The 22,196-nt window shown below is 45.0% G+C and overlaps 1 protein-coding gene across 4 annotated transcripts; it reads left to right on the top strand.

Annotated features, from left to right (window-relative positions):
• The first annotated feature begins 2,143 nt into the window (after positions 1 to 2,143).
• On the top strand, positions 2,144 to 20,904 carry FAM186B (family with sequence similarity 186 member B). Of its 4 annotated transcripts, none has more exons than XM_049625408.1 (8): positions 2,144 to 2,650; positions 5,663 to 5,888; positions 9,918 to 10,100; positions 12,756 to 14,430; positions 14,946 to 15,138; positions 16,786 to 16,964; positions 17,667 to 17,852; positions 20,567 to 20,904. In XM_049625408.1, the coding sequence occupies exons 2-8, from the start codon at positions 5,771 to 5,773 to the stop codon at positions 20,733 to 20,735; spliced, it is 2,703 nt and encodes a 900-aa protein (XP_049481365.1). In that variant the 5' UTR covers positions 2,144 to 2,650; positions 5,663 to 5,770; the 3' UTR covers positions 20,736 to 20,904. The 4 variants fall into 4 exon arrangements, with proteins under 4 accessions (XP_049481365.1, XP_049481364.1, XP_049481363.1 ...); XM_049625407.1 differs by lacking the exon at positions 2,144 to 2,650 and adding an exon at positions 4,537 to 4,830 and having other exon boundaries at positions 17,667 to 17,857; positions 20,567 to 20,651; XM_049625406.1 differs by lacking the exon at positions 2,144 to 2,650 and adding an exon at positions 4,539 to 4,830.
• The last annotated feature ends 1,292 nt before the right edge of the window (positions 20,905 to 22,196 follow it).

Below are 22,196 nucleotides of genomic sequence, written 5' to 3'. Positions count from 1 at the left end.
AGTCCCTCCACAGTCTTGGGCATTAGAAAACATGACATTTTTAAAAAATCAGCTTTATGAGGTATAATTTACATATAACAAAACTCACCAATTTGAAGTGTACAATACAGTAAATTTTCACACACGTACACAGTCATGTAACCACCACCATAATCCCAACGTAAAACATTTCCTTCACTCAGAAACTTTCTTTGTGCCCTTTTGCAGTCAATCTCTTCCCCCTTGTCTGGCTCCTGGCCTCTCCTGATCTGGTATTTGTCACTATAGTTTTGTCTTTCTAGAATTTCGTATAAATACGATCACAGTTTGTAGTAGTTTGTGTCTGCCTCTTTTCACTTAATACAGTGCTTCTGTGATCATCCATGTGGCTGCCTCTATCAGTAATTCATTCCTTTTCAATGTGAACTAGTATATTTCACTGCATAGGCAGACTACAATTTGTCCTTTCACAAGTTGGTAGCCATTTAGGTTGTTTGCAGGTTTATGCTTTAACAAATAGAGCTGCTTATGAATATTTGTGTATAGGTCTTTGTGGACATATGTTTTTACTTCTCTTGGGTAAATGCTTAGGAGTGAGATTGGTGGATTGTATGGTAATGTGTATTTAACTTTTTAAATAACTGCCAAACTGTTTTCCAAAGAGGCTGTACCATTTTTCATTTTTCACCAGCAATATACAAGGGTTTCATTTTCTCAGCATCCTCCTCAACACCTGGTATTGTCATACTTTTTATTATCTGGCTCATCCTTCTCAGATTTTACATCTGGTTCTGGTTTTAACTTGCATTTCCCTAACAACTGATGATATTGAGAATCTTCTCATATTTGTAACACCATTGTACATCTTAGCTAGTGACATGTCTACTTAAATCTTCTACCTGTTTTAAAAACTGGCGTATTCTTCTTCTTGTAATTATTGAGTTGTAGTGATTTTTTTATATATCCTGGGTACAAGTCTTTTGTCAAATATATGTTTTGCAAATAATTTTTTTTCTAGTCAGTGGCTTCCGTTTTATTTTCTCTTATGTCCATGTGTGTGGTGTATATTGGATATTTTTCTTGTAACATTTTTGTCTGGTTTTGGTAGCAATATAATGCTAACCTCAAAAAATGATTTGAAGGGCTCCTGGGTGGCTCAGTGGGTTAAATATTCAACTCTAGATTTCAGCTCAGGTCATGATCTGTCGGTTCGTGGGTTCGAGCCCTGCCTCGGTCTCTGCACTGACAGCAAGGAGCCTGCTTGGGATTTTCTCTCTTTCCCTTTCTCTCTGCCCCTCCCCAATGAGTGCGCATGCTCTCACTCTCCCTCTTGATAAATAAATAAACTAAAAAAAATGATTTGAGAAGTGTTCCCTACTGTTCAGTTTTCTGGAAGCAGTTTTATAAAATTGTATTTTTTTTCCCCTTGGCAAAAATTAAGCCATCCGGGGCTGGATTTTTCTGCAAGGGAAAGGTCTTTAATTACAAATCCAATTTCTTTGGTAGATATAGGGTTTTTCAGGTTTTTTATTCTTTTATGAACTTTGATAGGTTACATCTTACAAGGATTTGTCCATTTCATTCAACTTACCAACTTCCTTTCCATGAAGTTCTTTCATAATACTCATTATTTCCACGTAGAGTCTGTAGTGATGTCCCCTCTCTTATTCCTGTTATTGGTAACTGGTGTCCTTTTCTTTTTCCTGGTACAATCTGGTTAGCGTTTTATCTGTTTTATTAATATTTCAAAGAGCCAAGTTTTGGTTGCATTGATTTTTCTCCGTTTTTGTTTGTTTGTTTTCCATTTTGTTGATTTCTACTCTTATCCTTATTATTTCCTTCCACTTATTTTGGGTTTCTCTTTTCTTCCTTTTCTAGTTTCTCCCTCTAAGCACTGCTTTAGCAGCATCTCACAAATTTTGATTTTGATTTTGATTTACCAAATTTTGTCATGTCATTTTCACTCAGTTCACAATATTTCATAATTTTCCTTGTGATTTCTTTTTTACTCATGTTGTTTAATTTACAAACATTTGGGAATTTTCTCAATTACTGATTTATAGTTTAATTCCATTGTGGTCAGAAAATATATTTTGTATGATTCTAATTTTTATAAATTTATTGATACTTGTTTTAAGGCCCAGATTATTGTTCCATATGCATTTGGAAATAACATGTGTCCTGCTGTTGTTGGATGGTGTGTTCTATAAATGTCAATTTAGTCAAGTTGGTTGATAGCATTTTTCAAAACCTCTCTATCTTTATTTATTGTTTTCTACTTCTACCAGTTCCTACAAGAGAAATGTTGAAATCTCTAACTATAATTGTAGATTTGTCCATTTCTCCTTTCACTTCTATTTTTTTGCTTCATATATTTTGAAACTCTGTCATTAGATGCATGTACATCTAGGATTATATCCCCCTTTATTAATTGTCACCTTTATCATTATGGAATGTCCCTCCCTTTTTATCTTTGCTAATATTTCTTTTTTTTATGTTTGTTTTTGAGGGAGAACGAACAGAGTGAAGGAGAGGTAGAGAGAGAGGGAGACAGAGGATCTAAAGCAGGCTTTGTGCTGACAGCAGAGAGCCCAGTGTGGGGCTGGAACTCACGAACCACAAGATCATGACCTGAGCCAAAGTCGGATGCTTAACCATCTGAGCCACACAGGTGCCCCACTAATATTTCTTATTCTAATCTCTGATATTAATATAGCCACTCCAACTTTCTTTTTGATTAGTATTAGCATGGTTTACCTCTTTCCATCTTTTTACTTTTAACCTATGTGTGTTTTTTTTATTTAAAGCATGGTTTTTTTTAAACATTTATTTATTTTTGAGAGAGAGACAGAATGTGAGCGGTGGGTGGGGGGGGGCAGAGAGAGAGAGAGGGAGACACAGAATCCAAAGCAGGCTTCAGGCTCTGAGCCGACAGCTCAGAGCCCGACATGGGGCTCAAACTCACCAACTGTGAGATCATGACCTGAGCTGAAGTCGAATACTCAACCTACTGAGCCACCCAGGCACCCCAGTTTCCTTTCTTTTTTTAAGTTTATTTTGAGAGAGAGAGAGAGGACGTGTGCACGAGCAGGGGAGGGGCAGAGAGAGAGGGAGAGCAAGAGAATCCCAAGCAGGCTCCGCACTGCCAGCAAGGAGCCGGATGCAGGGCTGAACCCATGAGTGGTGAGATCATGACCTGAGCCCAAATCAAGGGTCCAACACCTAACCAACTGAGCCACCCCAGTGCCCCTAAAGTGTGTTTCCTTTAGATAGCACATAATTGATTCTTGGGGTTTTCTTAATTGAACCTTATAATCTCTATCTTTTAATTGGCTTGTTTGGGTCATTTATATGTAATCTAATTATCAATATGATTGGGTTTAAAAGAAAGAAAGAGAAAGGGGAAAAAAAAGAAAGGACCTCAGATTGGGAATCAGGAAATCAGAGTAAAGTCCTGACTCTGTACTTCTCAGCTCTGTAACTTTAGGTAAATCTCTTAAGTCCTCTGAACCTTAGCTGGCTCATACATGAATAAGTTGTTTGTAAATTACAACATGCTCTGAAATCATAAGGGATTAAAGGGCTATCCAGTTCAAGATGTATAGATAGAAAGGTATCCGTAAACCAGGGTATGAGTGCCTCAAAGACAAAACTAGATCTCATTCATTTATGTATTTCTAGCATCTAGGACCAGGCTTGGCATGTAGAATGTTACCAATAAGTGTTTGTTAAGTGAAAGAGGCAATAAAAGAATTAACTTTAAATATATGAATGAAAGATGGTATATGAAAGATGGGTGTCAGGTGACAAGTTATTAAGTGGCCATGGCACTGCTAAGAACTGAACTTACAATATTTAATTCCTTATCTGTTAAATGGGGATAATTAAAAAAAATTTTTTTTTAATGGTTGTTTTTTGAGAGAGAGAGAGAGAGAAAGAGTGTGAGCAAGGGAAGGACAGAGAGAAAGGGAGACACAGAATCTGAAGCAGGCTCCAGGCTCTGAGCTGTCAGCAGAGAGTTCGACACAGGGCTTGAACTCATGAACCATGAGATCATGACCTGAGCCAAAGTCGGACACTCAACCAGCTGAGCCACCCAAGCGCCCCTAAATGGGAATACTTTTAAATAGCATGGAAGAATAATTTGCATTATACGTACCTATTCTTATATATGCGTTCATTCAGCAAGTGTTTATTAAGTGCCTACTGTGTGCCAGGCTTGGTTCTAGGTTCTGGGCATATAGCAATGTCCATTTTAAACATTTGTTTTTAAAAGCCATCTTGCAATAATGGTCACCTTCAGTAAGTAAAAGTGCAGATTGACCCTTGACCCCTGGTGCAAATGCAAACATATTATCGTTAGTTATTGACTGGCTTTAATTTTTAAAAACTTCTCTTTGGGAAAAGAACATTTTCTAATTGCTTTTTCTTATTTTTAGCCATTAATATTTAGTTTGGTAGAAGAACATTTAATTACTTAAAGCAACAGGTCAACTTAATGTATATTAGTGATGGATAAAAAGCTAGATAGCCAAGCAGATAGATGACAAGGAGCCATTCTTCTAATCTAACTGATGATGTCACTGGAGAAAAGGTCAGTTGGAACCTGATGTCTGGCAGTTACAGGGAGCTGTGGCTAGGCAGGATACTCAGGAACTGCCCTGGAGCCCTTAACCCCAAAGCAGCCAGTATCACGTGTCCAGGTCTGTGTACCAGAGACACAGGACATCTTTGCGAATGACAGGGTGATCCAAAATGGAGAAAAACAGGCCCCTACAGTTGGTGACCCCTGCATCAGTCAAAGCCATCATCTCAAGGATTGAGGCTGCCCAGCTAACACGGGCTCAGGAGGTAACACCTGAGATAAGGGGGTCACCCTTCTTTTGGGATCTGATGTGGAGACTGAGAACTGATCCTAGATTAGGACAAGATTCCAGCTCTGGGCCCTCAGGGTTCCTGGCATCTTCAACAGGCTGGATTTGCAAACAGATTAATTCAAAATTCCAACTCTTTGACTTGGCCTCTGCAGGGCCAGCTGGAATCGAACCAGCCCTCTGAGGCAGGGCTGGGCACAGGAAGGGAACAGCCCATAAGGAAGCCCTAGGATGGTCCTACCACTATGTGGTAGGTCTTAGCAGGGCCAGAGGAAGGGCCCAGAGTTCTTGATTGAGGTCTGTTCGGGCAACCTGTCAGAATCCTTCAAGCTAAGCCCTAGAAGCTTAAAGAGAAATAGCCAAAGGCTGAAATCACCCTGCCCATGAGCCTCTAGTACCTCTGATCCTAAAGGTTTCTTAGGGCCTCATTTTTCCAGTCTGTTGCCTCTGGATCCTTGTGAGATGTCCAGAAGTCCCTAGAAAATTTTGAAATTCTGAAGGAATTGTTTGCCCTGGATATTTAGTATTCTTTCCCTTCCTGACTTGGTCTTAATCATCAAAGTGACATTAATAAGAGCTAACACTTATTTTATGTGCCAGGCACTGTCTTAAGTGCTTTACAAATATTAGTTCATTTAATCTTTAGAAGAAACTCTGTGACATTGATATATAATGATCCCCACTTTAGAAGTAAGAACACTAGAGCCCCAATAGGTGAACTGACTTGTCTGAGATCACACTACCAGAACCTGGTATCTGGCTTTAGAGTTCACACCCCTAAACACTACAATCTGCTGCCTCCCATATAGGATATTTCTTCCCAGCTCTCAGACATCTTGGACAACGTCAACTGTGTCATCAACAGCTTCCAGGAAGAATTAGGATATGATTTAAAAGAAAAGGCAAAACCTGACCAGATGGAGCAAAAGGGCAAGAACAGATTCATCTTACTGGAGAAAATTGCCTCCTTCTCTGAAGATGCTAATACTAAAGAGAAGCACTTGTATGAAATTCTCCACTGGCTGGGTAACTGGGGTGAGTTTGTAGACTGGCTGCCTGAGGGCGGGCCGCTTCCCCACTGACTTGGTCCCACACTGGCTCTTGGCTCCTCCTTTCCCCACCCCAGGTCAACTCTCACTGGGAGGAAAAAGCAGGGCAGTTGGTGGGTTGCCAAGGGAGCAAAAGACACACTCCAGTGAGATATTCCCTTGCTTCTGTCACGGCAATCATCTCCACTCACCAGAGGGGCAAACATGTAATAGTCCAAAACCTAGTAGATTGTGACATTAGCTGCATGTGTGATGAAGCCTGTCATAGGTCCATTCTGACATCTCATCTATCAGCAGGGTTGAAACTAAATTCAAATCCATGCTAGCTATATTTTTAAATTTTCCATACTTATTGAGATGTAATTGACAAATAACATTGTGTAACTTTAGAGTGTACAATGTGATGATTTGATGCATGTATATGTTATGAAATGATTATCACAATAAGGTTAATTAACACATCTGTCACCTTACAAGTTACCCCCCCTCTTTTTTTTCTGGTGAAAACATTTAAGATCTACTCTCTTAGCAACTTCCAAGTATACAATACAGTATTGTTAGTATAGACACCACATTGTGTATTAGATCCCCAGAACATTTTAATTTTATAACTGAAACTTTATACCCTTTGGCCAATAGCTCCCCATTTCCCCCACCCCCCCAGCCCTTGGCAACCACTGTACTCTCTGTTTCTGTGAATTCAACTGTGTGTGTGTGTGTGTGTGTGTGTGTGTCTGTGTGTCTGTGTGTGTCTGTGTGTTCAGCTTTTTAGATTCCACATATAAGTGAGATCATACAGTGTTTGTTTTTCTGCATCTGACTTATTCCACTTGGCATAATACCCTCAAGGTATATCCCCTTGGTCACAAATGGCAGGATTTCCTTCTTTATTATGATTTACTAATATTTCATTGTATATACCACATTTTCTTTAACCATTCCTCCACTGACTGACACTTAGCGTGTTTCCACATCTTGGCTTTTGTGAATGATGCTTCAATGAACATGGCCATGTAGATATCTCTTGGAGACAGTGATTCCATTCCCTTTGGATATATACCCAGAAGTGGGATTGCTGTATCCTATCACAATTGTATTTTTAATTTTTAGAAGAACCTTCATACTGTTTTCCAAAATGGTTGTACCAATTTATATTCCCACCAGAAGTGCACAGGGGTCCCCTTTACTCCGTGTTCTCATCAACACTTTTTATCTCTTGTCTTTTTCATAATAGCCATCCTATCAGGAATAAGGTAATATCTCATTGTGGTTTTAATTTGTGTTTCCCTGACAATTAGTGATGTTGATCTCCATTACCTGTTGGCTATTTGTATGTCTTCTTTAAAAAACAGATCCTTTGTCTTTTTTTTTTTTTGCACATACGTATTTAATCACAGTGTTGAAAGGAATTGTAAATATAATCTGGCTTAACATCCTTAATACTACAAATGAGAAAATTAAAAATAACAAAATAAGTGCTTCCAAATTGGTGTCATTTTAAATTCATCATCTCTAATGTTAGTGTGCCCTCAAAATATCTCAGGATATTTGTTTTGGTATTTGTCTGGTACTGTCGGCCCCTGCCTCCTGCTCTCACTCTCTTCAGTGTCACTGACCGTTGTCACATTGACTGAACTTCCTTTCCAACTTCAGGAGACACCACACCCTTGTGGTTAAAATTACTGGCTGTGGAGGAGATGTGTCTGTCTCTACCATTTAGTAGATGCGTAAACTCAGGCAAATCATTTAATTTTTCTGGGCTGTCCTTTCCTCATCACTGGGGAGTTGGTCCTGCCCCAGCCAGGCCCACACTGACAGGTGTTTGGAAAAGTGCAGCGACCATGGACACATTTATCAGCACAGTGGGGGACACACGTTTGCCTGCTTTCCTAAACTCCAGGGCGATGCTGAGATTTGCACCTATACATAGGTTTCTCCCCAAGTCAGTAGGCTGTCTGATAACTGATTCTGTGCCGTGTACATTTAAACCAGTTCAAAATGTGTCATAGCTAGCACAGTAAATTTGATCAAAGGGATGTGGATATGACTCTTGCACAGTTACAACTAGCTACAAAGTAGCTACAATTAGACAGTTAAATTGCTGTCACTTGTCATGGGACCACTTTCTGGAAGCTGTGTACTTGCATCAAGAAGGAAAAGATCTCTGAGACCAGGCCAGCTTCCTTTTGTCTTTATCACATCTTGTGTGGCCTTTGCCCATTTTTTAAATTGGATTATTTGTTTTGTTTTGTTTCATTTGCTATTGAGTTGTATGAACTTCTTATTTTGGATATTAACCCTTTATCAGGTATACAGTTTGCAAATATTTTCTCCCATTCTGTAGATTGCCTTTTCATTTTATTGATCCTTTCTTTTACTGTGCAGAAACTATTTAGTTTGATATAGTCCCACTGGTTCATGTTTGCTTCTGTTACCTTTGCTTTTAGTGTCATACCCAAAAAATCATTGCCAAGGCCAATGTCAAGAAGCTTTTTCCCTATGTCTTCTTCTAGGAGTTTTATGGTTTCAGGTCTTACATTTAAGTCTTTAATACATTTTGAGTTAATTTTTGTGAGTGGTGTGAGATAGGGGTCCTATTTCATTCTTTTGCATGTGTATGTCCAGGTTGACCAACATCACTGTGAAGAGCCATCCTTTACCCACTGTGTATTCTTGGCTCCCTTGTCAAATACTAATTGTCCATATATGCATAGGTTTATTTCTGGGTTCTCGATTCTGCTCCATTTATCTACGTATCTGTTTTTATGCCGATATCATATTGTTTTGATTATTATAGCTATGTAATATAGTTTGAAATTGGGTAGTATGATGCCTCTAGCTTTGTTCTTTGTCTCAAGATTGCTCTGGCTATTTGGGGCCTTTTGTGGTTCTATATGAATTTTAGGATTTTTTTTTTCTGTTTTTTTTTTTTTTTCCTGTGAAAAATGCCATTGGGATTTTGATAGAGATTTCATTGAATCTGTACATGGCTCTAAATGGTAGTATGGACATTTTAAACAATATTGATTCTTCCAATCCATGAAGGTGGAATATCTTTCCATTTATATGTGTCTTCAGTTTCTTCCATCAATGTCTTATAGCTTCCAGTGTAGAGATCCTTCCCTGGTTAAATTTATTGCTAAGTATATTATTGTTTTTGATGCTGTTGTAAATGGGACTGTTTTCTTTCTTTTTCAGATAGTTTATCATTAGTTTATAGAAATGCAACTGATTTTTGTATGTTGATTTTGTATCCTGCAACTTTACTGAATTTGTTTATTAGCTCTAACAGTTTTTTGATGGACCACACCGGGTGTTTTATAGAAGAATCCATGGGTGATATTCATAGTACTTAATGACCCTTACTGCATGGGCCAAACAGCCCTGATGCCAGCTGTAAACAACTGGTATAGCCATTTGAGTGTGGACCAACTATACCCAGTCCTGGACCAGGTGCTGCCCCTGTTAGCATCACTGTTGCGCCATCGTGAGACCTTAGGCTGCTATGGGGTTGGGTGGACGCTGCAGTGTTGGAGTGAGATGGTATAGGGATGTGCCCTACCCCCTTCACCCTGCCCTGCCTCCAAGGAGCTCATAGTTCTATGATCCTTCAGCTGCCCCCAAGAACTAAGTAGGCTTTTCACTCCAGTTAATTCATTTAATTGTCCAGATACTGAACTAGGCAATGGGGATAGAGCAATAACAAGGCAGACACATCCCTAGCCTTATAGTTAAACAACAATACTGTTTAATGTCTATTGTACGTTTTCGACACAGCAGGCTTCACGTTAATCATTTCACATGCATTATCTCATTTAATCCCCACCCAACCCTTTTACAGGCATGGATGCTGAGGCTCAGAGAAGTAAGTGATTTACCCAACATCACACAGTTATTAAGAGGTGAAACTAATCCAACCTCAAAGCCTCCTGCTGGAACCCCTGTGCTATAGGACTACTTGGGGCTCCCTAGAGGACAGATTGCACTCAGTCTGCATCTCCCACTCCCTCTCTAGGTGACAGTCTGACCTATGAGCTCAGGAACAGGAAGTGTAAGGAGGAAGAGGAAGCCCTGGATGAATGGATTGAGGTGATGGAGAAGGTATTACCTCTCTCTCTCATTGCCACCAAAGGAGGCATCGAATCTCTCACTTCCCTTTGTTCCACTCTCATTGAAGGACAAAAGCAAAGGACACAAAGTAGGTTCCAGGAAGACCTGGGAAGGGGGGTTGAATGGGGTGGATGCCATCTCAGGAAAAGAGGTCACATGCCAGCACCTGTGGGGTCTTTCTGACTCTCCTCCATAACAAAAGCCTTATCTGAGATGGAGAGGCAATAGCGAGGGGTTGGGGTGTTTAACCCAAGCTGAGCACTGAGCAGTTCTAAGCAATCCCTTGGGGCTAGAGGGAGGGGTAATGGGGAGACAGGTCCCTGTTGGTACTCTCTGGAGCTGTAGCCTCATGCAGGTCCCGAGAATCAAGGCTAGTAGGCCAAAAAGGCTGGAATTTGTAGCTACAGCCCAAAGAACATCTTTTCCTTACTCCAAATCCAGCTGTAGAGCCTAGAAGTCTGGCGAGACTCAGCCAGATGCCCTTCCAGGATCTTCTTAATTGTGGCTGCTCCAGGAATGGTCAGTCAACAACATAGTTCAACCTTGAAATTTTACTCCTGTCAACACTAGAAGGAACCTGAGATTATCTAACTCCTATGCTTTGTAGATGAGAACATTAAATCTCAGAGAAGAGAAAGGACTACAAAACAAAACAAAACAAAACAAAACAAAACAAAACAAAGCAAAAATCTGTGGCAAAACCAGACCCCACGCTTAGGTTTTCTGGCTTTTTTTTTTTTTTAATATTTTTTTTAATTTTTTTTATGTTTATTTATTTTTGAGAGAGAGACAGAGCATGAACGGGGGAGGGTCAGAGAGAGAGGGAGACACAGAATCTGAAACAGGCTTCAGGCTCTGAGCTGTCAGCACAGAGCCCGATGCGGGGCTCGAACTCACGGACTGTGAGATCATGACCTGAGCCGAAGTCGGTCACCCAACCGACTGAGCCACCCAGGCGCCCCAGGTTTTCTGGCTTTTTAATCTTACTCAAGAATATGGGCTTCACAGTCAGATGGACCTGAGGTTTGAATCCCATGTGCCAATTTCTGACTGTGTAACTTTGGACAAGTTACTTGATCTTTCTGAACCTCACTTTCTTCATATACAAAATGAGGAGCACCCGCCCACTTGCAGGGTTCCACTGGGTGTAAGTCATCTGGCACCATGCTTAAAACATGCTCAGAGCTTAAGAAACAATGTGTTTCACCATTGACTCTCATGGCCAGACTCCTTATCAATCAAGCAAGATTGATAGTTGGTGGAGGGATGAAGCAGGGAAAGATGGATAAGGAGATAATCTCTCCTACAATCCTTACCATGTTATATCTTGAAGTATAGTAATTTGTATATATTTCATAGCTAGATTATAAACTCCTGGATGGCAAAGACTGTGTCTTATTAGTTTCTTTTTAGGGATTAGTTATTAAGCACTTACTAGATACCTGGGACTGTGCTTGCCGCTAAACATGCATAATCTAGTGAAATCTTACAAGTAGATGCTTTGGTTGGTTATCCCCATTTTTTAGAAACAGAGGCACTAAGAAGTTAGGAAACTTGCCTAAAGCAAGTGGTAAGGATGGGGTTCAAGTCTAAGTTATCTGATTCCAGAATTCAAGCTCTGAACCACATGACCTCTCTGACAATATTAGCTAAATGCTAGTTTGACTTCAATGCCGTTTAATTTCCATATCCCTTTAGCTCCTCACCCAAAGGTAGCCAGTGTTTTTTCTGTTAGTGATGTTCACTGAATGGGCAAATGAATGGATGATCCAAGATAATCATTCCAGCAGCTCTACATATGGTAGATCAAGGGGATACAACTATAATCGTGATCCAGCCCTGAGGAGCTGAGGTCTATGAACGGGTTTGAACATAGTGCACAGTCTGTGTTTATGTGCATTTTTCTGGGGAGAAGGTCCCCTGCTTTCATCGAACTACCAAAGGAGTTCATGACCCCCAAAATGGGAAATGACATTAGTCATTTAAAAACCCAACATATGAACAGTTGCAGAACCATGTGATAAATTCTCTACACAGTCTAATGGTAACAGGAAAGGGAAACAAAACTTCTCAGGTGGCCTGGAGTCTAAGTGCCAGGTAGGTTTCCAGAGTTTGGATAGTTGGCAATAGATAGCCAAACATGGATATTGAGTCTGGGAAGTAGCATGATTAGAAAAGTGACTTTACTCCAGGGAAATACATGAGATCAGAAGTACACTGAATTAGGGGCACCTGGGTGGCTCAGTCGGTCAAGTGTCCGACTTCGGCTCAGGTCATGATCTCGCAGTTCGTGAGTTCGAGCCCTATGTCGGGCTCTGTGCTGACAGCTCGGAGCCTGGAGTTTGCTTCAGATTCTGTGTCTCCCTCTCCCTCTGTCCCTCCCTTGCTTGCACTCTGTTTCTCTCTCTCTCTCTCAAAAATAAATAAACAATAATTTTTTTTTAATATTAAAAAAAAAGAGGTACACTGAATTGAACTGAACTGAATTGAATAGTTTCAGGCCCATGGGCCCTGCAGGTGCTATGGAGCTGGCTCACCCTGACAGGTAAGCTCTGAGCAAGCTCTGAGCCTGGCAGAGATCTCTCCTGACAACATCTCCCCTGGCCTCACCTGTTGCCTCAGCTCCTTATTCTTGCCAAAGGCGTAAGAGAGTTGGATGGGAATTTGGCCAGGCAGGGTGTGCAGAATCAGTATAATTGTTGGGGCTCACGGGAGCTTGTTGCCTTTGTTCTGTCTCTCCTAGTATCCAAACACACCTTCTGGCAGGGCTGGTGGGAACAGAGACCCCCAAAATCTGCATCCTACCCTCAGCCACTGAGCCCAGAACAGATGCTCCAGGACAGTCATGCTACCTGCACTAAGGTCTCTGAGGTGAAGTCCATGCTGCAGGAGCTCCTGGACTCCACCATGTTCAACCAGGGGGAGGTCAGAGCCATCAGGTACATGTCTGCCATGGTAGAGAACCTCAACAAGGCCTTGACCCTCCAGCACAAAGAGAACAGAAGCCTGGAGACCAAATACAGGAACCTGAAAATAGAGATGACCAAAGAACTTAGCACCCAGAGGCTACACTTCCAGAATTCCCTCCAAGTTCTCCAGAGCAAGAGGGATGCCCTGCTAAAGCAAGTGGAAATTCTAGGGGGGAAATACCATGACCTTCTCCTGATAAAGCATGCCTTAGAGTTCCAGCTAAAGAAGGCTCAGTCTGCTAGAGATCAAGCAGAAGAACCGACCAAGATCTTGATTGACTCCCTGGGACCCCCTGAGAAAGAGACCCTCCCAGAGAAAGAAACAGTCATGAAGGAAACTCAGCAGGAACCCAAGAAGGAGCAGTGGTTTTCACTACTCTCCCCAGGTCCCATGGCCACAGCCTGGGACAGTGGTGCCAGGCCTTCAACATCTCAGCCACTTTCCACCATGACCATGTATTCGAGGATTGCGGACGTGTACAGCACCAAGGACACCGAACATCTTCAGCCCATGATGCTGTCCTCGGTGGATCACAGGTCTCCTAAGATATGGGAAAGACTGGTGGCAGAAAGCCCAGGCCACTTCTTTCACCAAGTGAAAGACCAAAAGGATGTCCAGGAAGCATCCCAGGAGAAGGAAGGACTCCAAATTAAGCCCCACTTGAGGATGCAGCTGTCCCCAGAGAGCTCCAGGAAGGTGGCCTTGGAGAGCAAGGCGGAGCACTGGGAAGAAGAGCTCCGCTGGGAGAGGCAGAGGCAGCAGTGGCTGGAGGAGGAGGAGATGTGGCTGCAGCGTCAGAAGAAGTGGGCCCTGCTGGAGCAGGAACACCGGGAGAAGCTGCAACAGTGGAAGGTGGAGGAGGCGGCGAGGGAGCAGTGGCAGAGGTCGGGCCAGCAAGAAAAGGAGCAAGGGGGCCCGTGGAGGGAGCCAGAGCCTCCAGGGGAGGGCACAGACAGGGTGCTCTTCATGACCACCAGGCAGTGGAGGAACTTGGAGAAGGCATCGCTGACACCTCCCTCAAGCCGGGCCCAGTCTGCTCACCAAGGCAGGAAGCACTTTCCCAGGTCCCCTAATACCCAGCAGCCTGCCCCCAGAAACCAGAGGAACACGAGTTCAGCCAAGTCTACCCAGAAACCGTGGACCTGCCAGGTTCCCACGAAGCCCAAGAAATCGGCCTCCTTTCCTGTCACGGTGACATCCATCCAAAAGGTGTCCCGGCCTCCTTTGCGTATCTCCTCAGTAACTCTCAAGGGGAAAGTATACCACATGGATGTGGAGGCACAGAGGAAGAATCTGCAGCTCCTGAGCGAGGAGGCTGACCTGGGGCTGCCCCACTACCTACGCACCAAGGCGCTGGATCTCACCACCACCACCATGGAGCTGAACGTGCTTCGGCTGCAGTGTCTGTGCCATAAGTACATCCGCTACAGACACTTCCAGAGCCTCCGGTAGGTACTCCCTGACACCCACGCCAACTGCAGTGTGTGGGCAGAGACAAAACCCAAAGGGAGAGGAGGAGCACGCAGCAAATGGGAATGGAGAGTCACCCCAGACCTGGACAAGGTCCCCTGAGGGAGGGGGCTGGCAAAGGATGTCTGACCTTGGGCCTGGGGTGACCCTGGAGGTGTGGGAGGTCGGGCATTTACACATACACATTGCTCTTTCCCTAGTGGGTTTTTCCTCTGAGGCCACTTCCTTATTTCTTCCTCTCTTCCTATCGCACTGTCCCTAATGCACCTGATATGTTCCCCTGCTGGCCTTATTCTCTCTTTCTGTTTCCAGCCTGGCCCCAAGGCTCCTCACCTGCCACCACCTCCCACCTCTCTGCTCCCTGCTTTCCTGACTCTCAGCAACCTCTGTTTCCCTCCTTGCTGTCAGGAATTACAAACGCAGAGTCAACGCTGGTTACGAGACTTGGGGAGCAGGCCCTTTCACCCACTAACTCCCTTACCTCATTTCCCAGACAAGAAGTGACCAACCACATACAAGTTATGCAAGAAACTGAGACTACCTACAAGACCCAGAACCTCTACACCTACCTGGAAAACATTGACCGCCTGCAGAACCTCTGGCTGCAGGCCTGGACAGACAAGCAGAAGGACCTGGAGGAGAAGCGCCGAGAGTGCCTGAGCAGCATGGTGACCATGTTCCCCAAGGTGGGCCTCCCTCATTGGGGGGTCAGCACAGCTGGAAGGGATGTGAGCTGGTGGGGTGTAACTGGGGGCAGGGTAGCAGACAGGAAATAAGAGGGCAGGTTAGAGACTCTGAGCCAGGAAGAGGCAAAGGCTGGAGGCTCAAGCATAAGGAAGGGCAGCTTTCTGATTTTTTTATATGGGGAGAGTGGGAGAGAGAGGGGCCCTCAAACAGAACTGTAGAAGAAAGACTCTTCTGGAGAGAGAAGGCAGCTGGATCCTGTAGTCCCAACTTTATGCTCAAGTTCTCCCTCCCCCACGGGACCTTCTGCCCTGTTCCTGTGTGTTCTGGTTCCTCTACTGACTTAGTCACAGCTGTCCTTTTTACCCACATGCTGGGATCTCACTTTGCCTCTCTCTGTGGATGGTTCCTTTGGTTTCTAGATGCCAGGTCTCCTCTGATCACTTCCTGACCAAGGTTCCTGCCAGGTAAAATCAGTGAAACCCTGGTTGTCTGAAAATGTCTTTACGTAGTACCTTCACTCTTTTTTTCTTTTGTGTTTATTTTTTTATTTTTGAGAGAGAGAGAGGGAGAGAGAACACGTGCACATGAGTGGGAGAGGGGTCAGAGAGAAAGGGAGACACAGAATCTGAAGCAGGCTCCAGGCTCCGGGCTGTCAGCACAGAGGCTCGAACCCATGAACCACGAGATCATGACCTGAGCTGAAGTCAGATGCTTAACCAACTGAGCCACCTAGGTGCCCCTAGTACCTTCTTAATTGACAGTTGGCCTGGATATGGAAGTCTAGGTTAGAATGCATTTTCCCTCTCATTTTTGACAGCACTTCTCATTGCCTTCTGGGTTTTGGTGTTGCTGTTGACAGTACAAAGTCACTCTGAGGCCTGATCTGTGGGTCTGCACTGTTTTTACTCTCTGAGGGCTAGATTCAGTTTCCCCTGCTAGCAGGGTCAGAGAAGTAGCAAGTGCTGACATGGTCCGCAGAGGACTAGCTGACCTCCCAGGGAATTAGAAAATCATAGCATTGGCTCAGAACCCATGGGGAATCCCCCCAAGTCTGGGGGAAGCCGTGTGCTGAGGGACTTAGTGTAAGTGCCTGTGTCAGGCAGTTGGAGAAGCCTTGGTCATGGGGCCATCTCCCAACTCAGTTTCCTATCACTTTGTACTAGTCCCAATCATCTCCTGTAGGTATCTTCACTTGTTAAGTTGTAGGTGTTTTGACTTGTTAACAACGGACTATATGACAATTCTTTGGGTGGCTAGAAGGGTTTCCCCAGCTCCTTACCCAGTGCCAGGGCAGAGGCTGGATACAAAAATACCCAGAGCATTCTAGGCACAACTTGGCCTCATGTTGTGAATCCTGAGTGCTCTCTCGAGTTCCAGCTGCTCTGGCTTCCTTTAGTTTTTTTCTTGCTGTTTTGCTCATTGTCCAGATTCTCCACAACAAAGGAGAAAACAGGAACTAACCTAGCAAATAATAATTCAAGGAATTTTTAGGGAATTTGATACTTGGGGGTTCTAGGGCTCTCTGATTGGAGGCATTCCCTGGGCCTTACCTTCTCTTCTCAGCCCTGAGTCAGGCTATGCCTCCTTCTGCTCTAGAGAGGGGATAAATTCCTGTCTCCTTGATGCCTCTCTGCTGGTGTCTCTAGCTCCAGCTGGAGTGGAACGTTCGTCTGCACATCCCTGTGGTCACCTCCACAAAGCCGAGGAAAAACAAGCCACCCACATCCTCTCTCCGGCACACGCACTCATGTGGCCCCTCCTGCAGGCAGCCTCCTGGGCACTTTCCATGCAAGCACTGGGAATGTGAGCCCCTGTGCATGGCTCGGTAGGTGCAGGGAAGCGGGTAGGCAGCCAGCTGGATGGGTGGGGAGATGGAGCAAGCTGGGGTGGCCAGACTGGGGAGACTGGGAGCTTGGTGAAGGCACAGGCAGGCAGAGTTCACCTCATGAGTTGTACGATGCCTGCCTTCTCAGCTGCCTTGCTCAGTTCTAGCCATTGGCCCAGATGGGTGGGCTCAGGAGCCAGCCCTATCCAGATAGGTTTCACATTGCAACTGAAAGACTCTGAGGACCCACATCTGAGAGCCTACAACCATTTCTGCCCTGAACATTGTTGGTCCAGCACCTGCCATTAGCCTGTCCATATAAACAAGCCTGATCCTTCCCACCGTGTGACCCCACCACCCAGGCTCAGAAAGAGATACCATGAGCCTCTGGGCAGTCAAGAAGACCCACATCCTCACCTAGTATGGCCCAGTGCAGAGCAGCCCCGAGGCATGTGCCTAGAAGAACAGAGGCTATCCCAGCACCCCTTCAGCAGCTCCTCAGCCAAAGGAGCCCCAGGGAGGTGAGGCTTAGAGTTAAGGGGAAGAGAGGTGACAGGATGGTGATAACAACTATTTGAGAGGGAAAGAAAACAAGTCCTGACGTTTTGGGCCTTATGGCTTTGGACAGCTTGTTGTTTCTCAGTCTCCCTCTGTGTGTCTAACCCTTTATCTCTTTCTACACTTTCAACCTCCACACCCCAGACAACAGGATAACCAGATAGAAGCCATCTGGAAGACTGATGTGGCCTCCTCCAGTCACCCAATAGAAAAGAAGACTCCCCCCGGCCTGCCCTGGGACCAGCTAGGGGGGTGCCCAGACATTCCCCGGCTATTGACCTTGGATGTGCATTCCTCCTACCACAAAAGCTTGAGGTCCCTCAAGGCCCGGTAAGGTACAAGGTTGGATAGTTAATCTGGATTTGGAGAAACCTTCCCACCAAGGTCAGGGGCCAGAGTACACACTGACTCTGTCCAAACACCCAAGAGATCTCTTTCCAGACATTCATAACAACCTCATTTATTGTACCACATCAGACAGAGAGATGCTTACCTGCCTCATTGGCCATCAGCTTGGGTCCCCATGCCACCATTCTAGTTTTCTCAGAGGACTTTATGTAGTGTCTCAGAAGATCGCTACACAAGTTTTTTGAGCTGCATGTGAGTTTGTTGTTTTTTGAGCTGCATGTGAGTTGCTCAGGATGTGAATCTTGTCCTAGGCCTGAAGGTTGTTCTCAAGGAGAGCCAGGTAGAGGAATGGAGAGATGAAGGAGACCAAGAATCACGTGATGAACCTGAGACTCAGGCCTGGGCCTGTCTTTGGCATTCTCATTTCTTTACTGCCTTGGAGAATAGTTCGCAGGAACAGCAGCTGAGAGGAAGAGGCAGGACTCAGTAGGCCAACAAGAGGCTATTCCAGTTAGGAAGGTTCTGTTGAAGACTTAAGGCTCTTTCAAGGAGCATTTTTAGATTTTTACAGCAATCCCTGCTGCCTCTTATGGCCCTGGCCCTGCCCCAATTAAAGATCTCTGACAGGGAGAGGGTACTGATGGCTGCCAGTCTAGATCTAACCAGAATTAAGGCTGTAAGATGCTGGTGCTGCCCCGTCCTCCAGACAGGGACTTAGGTGAGACAGGGTGGCATGGTAGCATCAAAGAAGGCTGGTCCTTGGCTCTGCTTCTGCTCTGAAGTGGGTCTGAGAGTCCCAGCTGGTACATAGATACCTGGTTTTCAGTTCCTGGAGAATTGTTTAGAGGTGTGTGTGCATCTGTGTGTGTATATGTGTGTGGTGTTGAGCTGGATAAAGCAAACAAAATTGATTGAGAACAACCAAAACAACACTGTGACAGAACTCAGTAACCAGAGGTCAACTGGGGCCCCGCCCCACTAAGATTTGGCTAAACTTGCCCAAGGTCCCCTATAGTAGATCTCTCATCCCCGAGCTCCTCCTCTCTCTGCATCCCAGCTAGTGCCTGGGCTTTGCTTGGCGTCAGTTTGAATCTGAGGCCCCAACCCTTTTGTTCTTCCCCACACATAATATGGGTACATAAATATCGAGAATACGCATTCCACTTAACCCCAAGCCTTTCATGATATTAGTATCTTTTTGAAAATTTAAGAGGATGTTGGGGAAAGGGATTCAGAATGAAAAGCGCCAAACAACAGCCTCTTTCTTTCCCCTCTCTCTGGCGTAACATGCAAAACTCAAAAACTCCTTCCTGTCTCATGCAGAGCTGTTCCACCCACACCCAGGCCTCCACTGGGATCTCAGCTTCAGGCTTAAGCACTTATCAAAATATTGTTCCCAACAAAGACAGCTTCCCCTTTCTAGGGGAATTTAGGTGAATACAATTTTCTTCCCCCCCGCCCCGCCCCCCGCTTTTTTTTTTTTAACTCCATACAAGTTCATTCAGTTTATCATACTATCAGGTGTAGAGACAAAGCCCTGCTTCATCTGTCTTCTTGATCCGCATCCCAGGTTGGCACTGCCTACCTGCGTGTCAGGCTGGTCCTGGATGGTTCAGTGTGGGAGCTCGCCATGTTGTCTTGGGACCCCGTTATCATAACATGGGAATCTGCCACTCTCTGATGAAAGTTCTCTGCCGCTGTCCAGGCTCCTGCTGCCTCAGGGATGGTGGCCATCCTGCTCTCTTTGTGAGTGCTTCGTGCATGTGGCCTCTGGAGACACACTCTGTTTCCATTCCCAGAGTGTACCTTCTCTTTGACCACCTGCCCCTGCCTCATCACAGATGCTCACATCCACCTGCTGTGTGGTCTCAGGTCACTCACTTCTTTGTGATCCTGCCAGCCTCACCAGCTCCCCTGGCCCAGGTCACACCACCATCTGGTTTCCTAACTAGGACCAACTACATGCTGCCTGCCTGGAATGGACAGCCTGTCTCATCTACAGGCCACTGGGTGGCCTCTCAGAATATGGGGAAGGGCTATTCATCTTCTCTCTATGGTTTGGGACACTAGAAAGGCCATGTCCCTCAAAAGCCAGCAGACCCCCTTCTGCAAGAGCTTTCTCTGCTTTGTCTTACAAGCATCTCCTCTGGGCTCTGTCTGACAGGTAAGACAGCTGTGTGCCTGCATATACCAAACACTGTCTGCAGTTGGAGAAGGATCTTAATCCTGACTCTAACTGCCCTGCCCTCTGTTGCTCACGGCCTATTCCTGCACAGCTAACATACACGGTGGTTCACATGCATGGCCAAGATGCAGTGAGCACAGACTCGCACAGATCTCCAACATGCTGCAGACAGAGGAGAGGGCTTATTAAAACTTGGTTTCTGGGAAGGAGATTAGACGGGAGTGGAGAGGAAGGAACATGGATAGGAAGGAGCAGGGAAGAATGAAGGGAGGGAAGAGGAAATTTTCTGTGATATGAGACAAGAGGCAGGTCACAAGAAGAGAAGCAGAGCCCCTGGGATGTGGCAGGGAGGTTATGTTAAGCAGTTCCGCATCCAGGTCAAGTCCGGACGCAGCTCTGGACTGTCTCCCAGAGCTGACTAGGGAAGCTCTTGGGTGGGCCAGGTGGGCACACACATCCTGGGGCCTTGTCTCAGCTGCTCTCCAACCCATAATTGAATTAACTCTTTCAGTGTCTTGGCGACCAAAAGAAACGAATCCCAGGAAGCCCCAGATGAGTCAGCTGAGCTTGTTTGTAAAAAGTCAAATGAGTCTTTCCCTGGAACCGTAAAGCCAGAAGGATCAAGACAGTCTCAGTCCCCACTCCATCCAGTAGTCGGTGATTCTCAAACTTCAGGGTGACTGAAAATCATATGGGAACTTGTTTCAAATGCAGGTTCCCAGCTGGTGTTTTTAAACAAACATCCTGGGCATTGCTAAGTAGTCCTAGAACTTTGAGAAACACCACTTCCCTCCTTCAGTCCCCAAACTGTACATTTTTAATAAAATAGAGGTGTGTTTCTTTTTAAAACTTTTTGTGTTGTTGCTGAAACCCACACTGAACTCAGTTTTGGAACCGGATCTATGACCATCTGGCCCCTGACCTGGACGCCAATCAGGGAGGATTCCCCAAGTGTCACCTCTGCCCTTTGGGAGCCAGCAAGCCAGGGCGGCCATGATTAGTGCCCGGCACGCAGTAGGCACCAGTCATTTTTCAATTCATCAGAGACATGGACAAATAAGTAACTGATGTGCTGATGATTAGCAGGAAGGCTCAGAAGATAAGACCAAAAGGAAGTATCAAGTACCAGTCAGAGCCAGGTGTCACTGGGTAGGAGGCAAAGGCAGATATGTCTCTGAGGAGTGAGGACAAAGGTAGAAGAAATGAAGACACAGAGGTTCCACCTCTAGATGGTGTGGTCTAAGGAGGCCATCTCTGGCAACTCTTCAATTCAAGCAGTTACAACACTGCTTTCGTGAATTGATTCAGCTCATGAGCACCGCTGTCCACCCTACTCCCCTCTAGCACACAGCCATCTGCCTCATCTGCCACTTGGCCTTCAGCCTCCCACTTTCCTCCACTGGCCCAGACACACCTGGCCTGGGGACATTGTCTAGGAAGTGACCCTGTCCTCAGAGAACCCGCAACCCAGTGATTCTGTTTATCAGGATTGGTGCCCATGCGTGCTTCCATCCAAGGTGAAGACTCGGAAAAGAAGAGGAAGATGTGGGATGTGAAAAGCTGGCCTTTAGATGATGTGAGAGTAGAAATGACTGCTGAGCCATGGCTTAACATAGGGCAAGGATGCCTGGTTGGGGAGGAAGGGGAGAGGCATTCCTGCTGCAGGTCTTAACACAGGACAACTGTGACACCCAAGAGCCGCTCCTGGCCTTTCAGGTCTCGAGCTTATTCTTTCTTTGGAGGCCTCACCCAAGTTGTATCCTACATAATAAAATGCCCTAACACTAAATACAACACTTTAAATAATTTGAAAGGATTTATGTAACTCTTCCTTGGAAATAACTGGCCATGAGGTTTTATTTAATCTTTTATTTTATTATTTTTGAGAGAGAGAGAGACAGAATGAGAGCAGGGGAGGAACAGAGACAGAGGGAGACGCAGAATCCGAAGCAGGCTTCAGGCTCCAAGCTGTCAGCACAGAGCCTGATGAGGGGCTCGAACCCATGAACCCATGAACCATGAGATCATGACCTGAGCCGAAGTTGGACACTTAACCAACTGAGCCACCCAGGCGCCCCTTTTTCTTAAATTTTTTTTTAATCTTTTGAGTTTTTTTTAAAACACGTCTTTGACTATGACTT

Source organism: Panthera uncia, chromosome B4 (assembly GCF_023721935.1).
Source record: "Panthera uncia isolate 11264 chromosome B4, Puncia_PCG_1.0, whole genome shotgun sequence".
NCBI classification, from domain to species: Eukaryota; Metazoa; Chordata; class Mammalia; order Carnivora; family Felidae; genus Panthera; species Panthera uncia.
Note: the sequence above shows the minus strand (reverse complement) of the source record. Positions and strands in the feature narration are given on the sequence as shown.

Coding starts and splice junctions, on each gene's coding strand:
- FAM186B (XM_049625406.1), top strand. CDS start 4,735: ATGGAGAAAAACAGGCCCCTACAGTTGGTGACCCCTGCATCAGTCAAA. Junction 10,101..12,755: donor ACAAAAGCAAAGGACACAAA/GTAGGTTCCAGG, acceptor TGTCTCTCCTAG/TATCCAAACACACCTTCTGG. Junction 16,965..17,666: donor GAGCCCCTGTGCATGGCTCG/GTAGGTGCAGGG, acceptor TCCACACCCCAG/ACAACAGGATAACCAGATAG.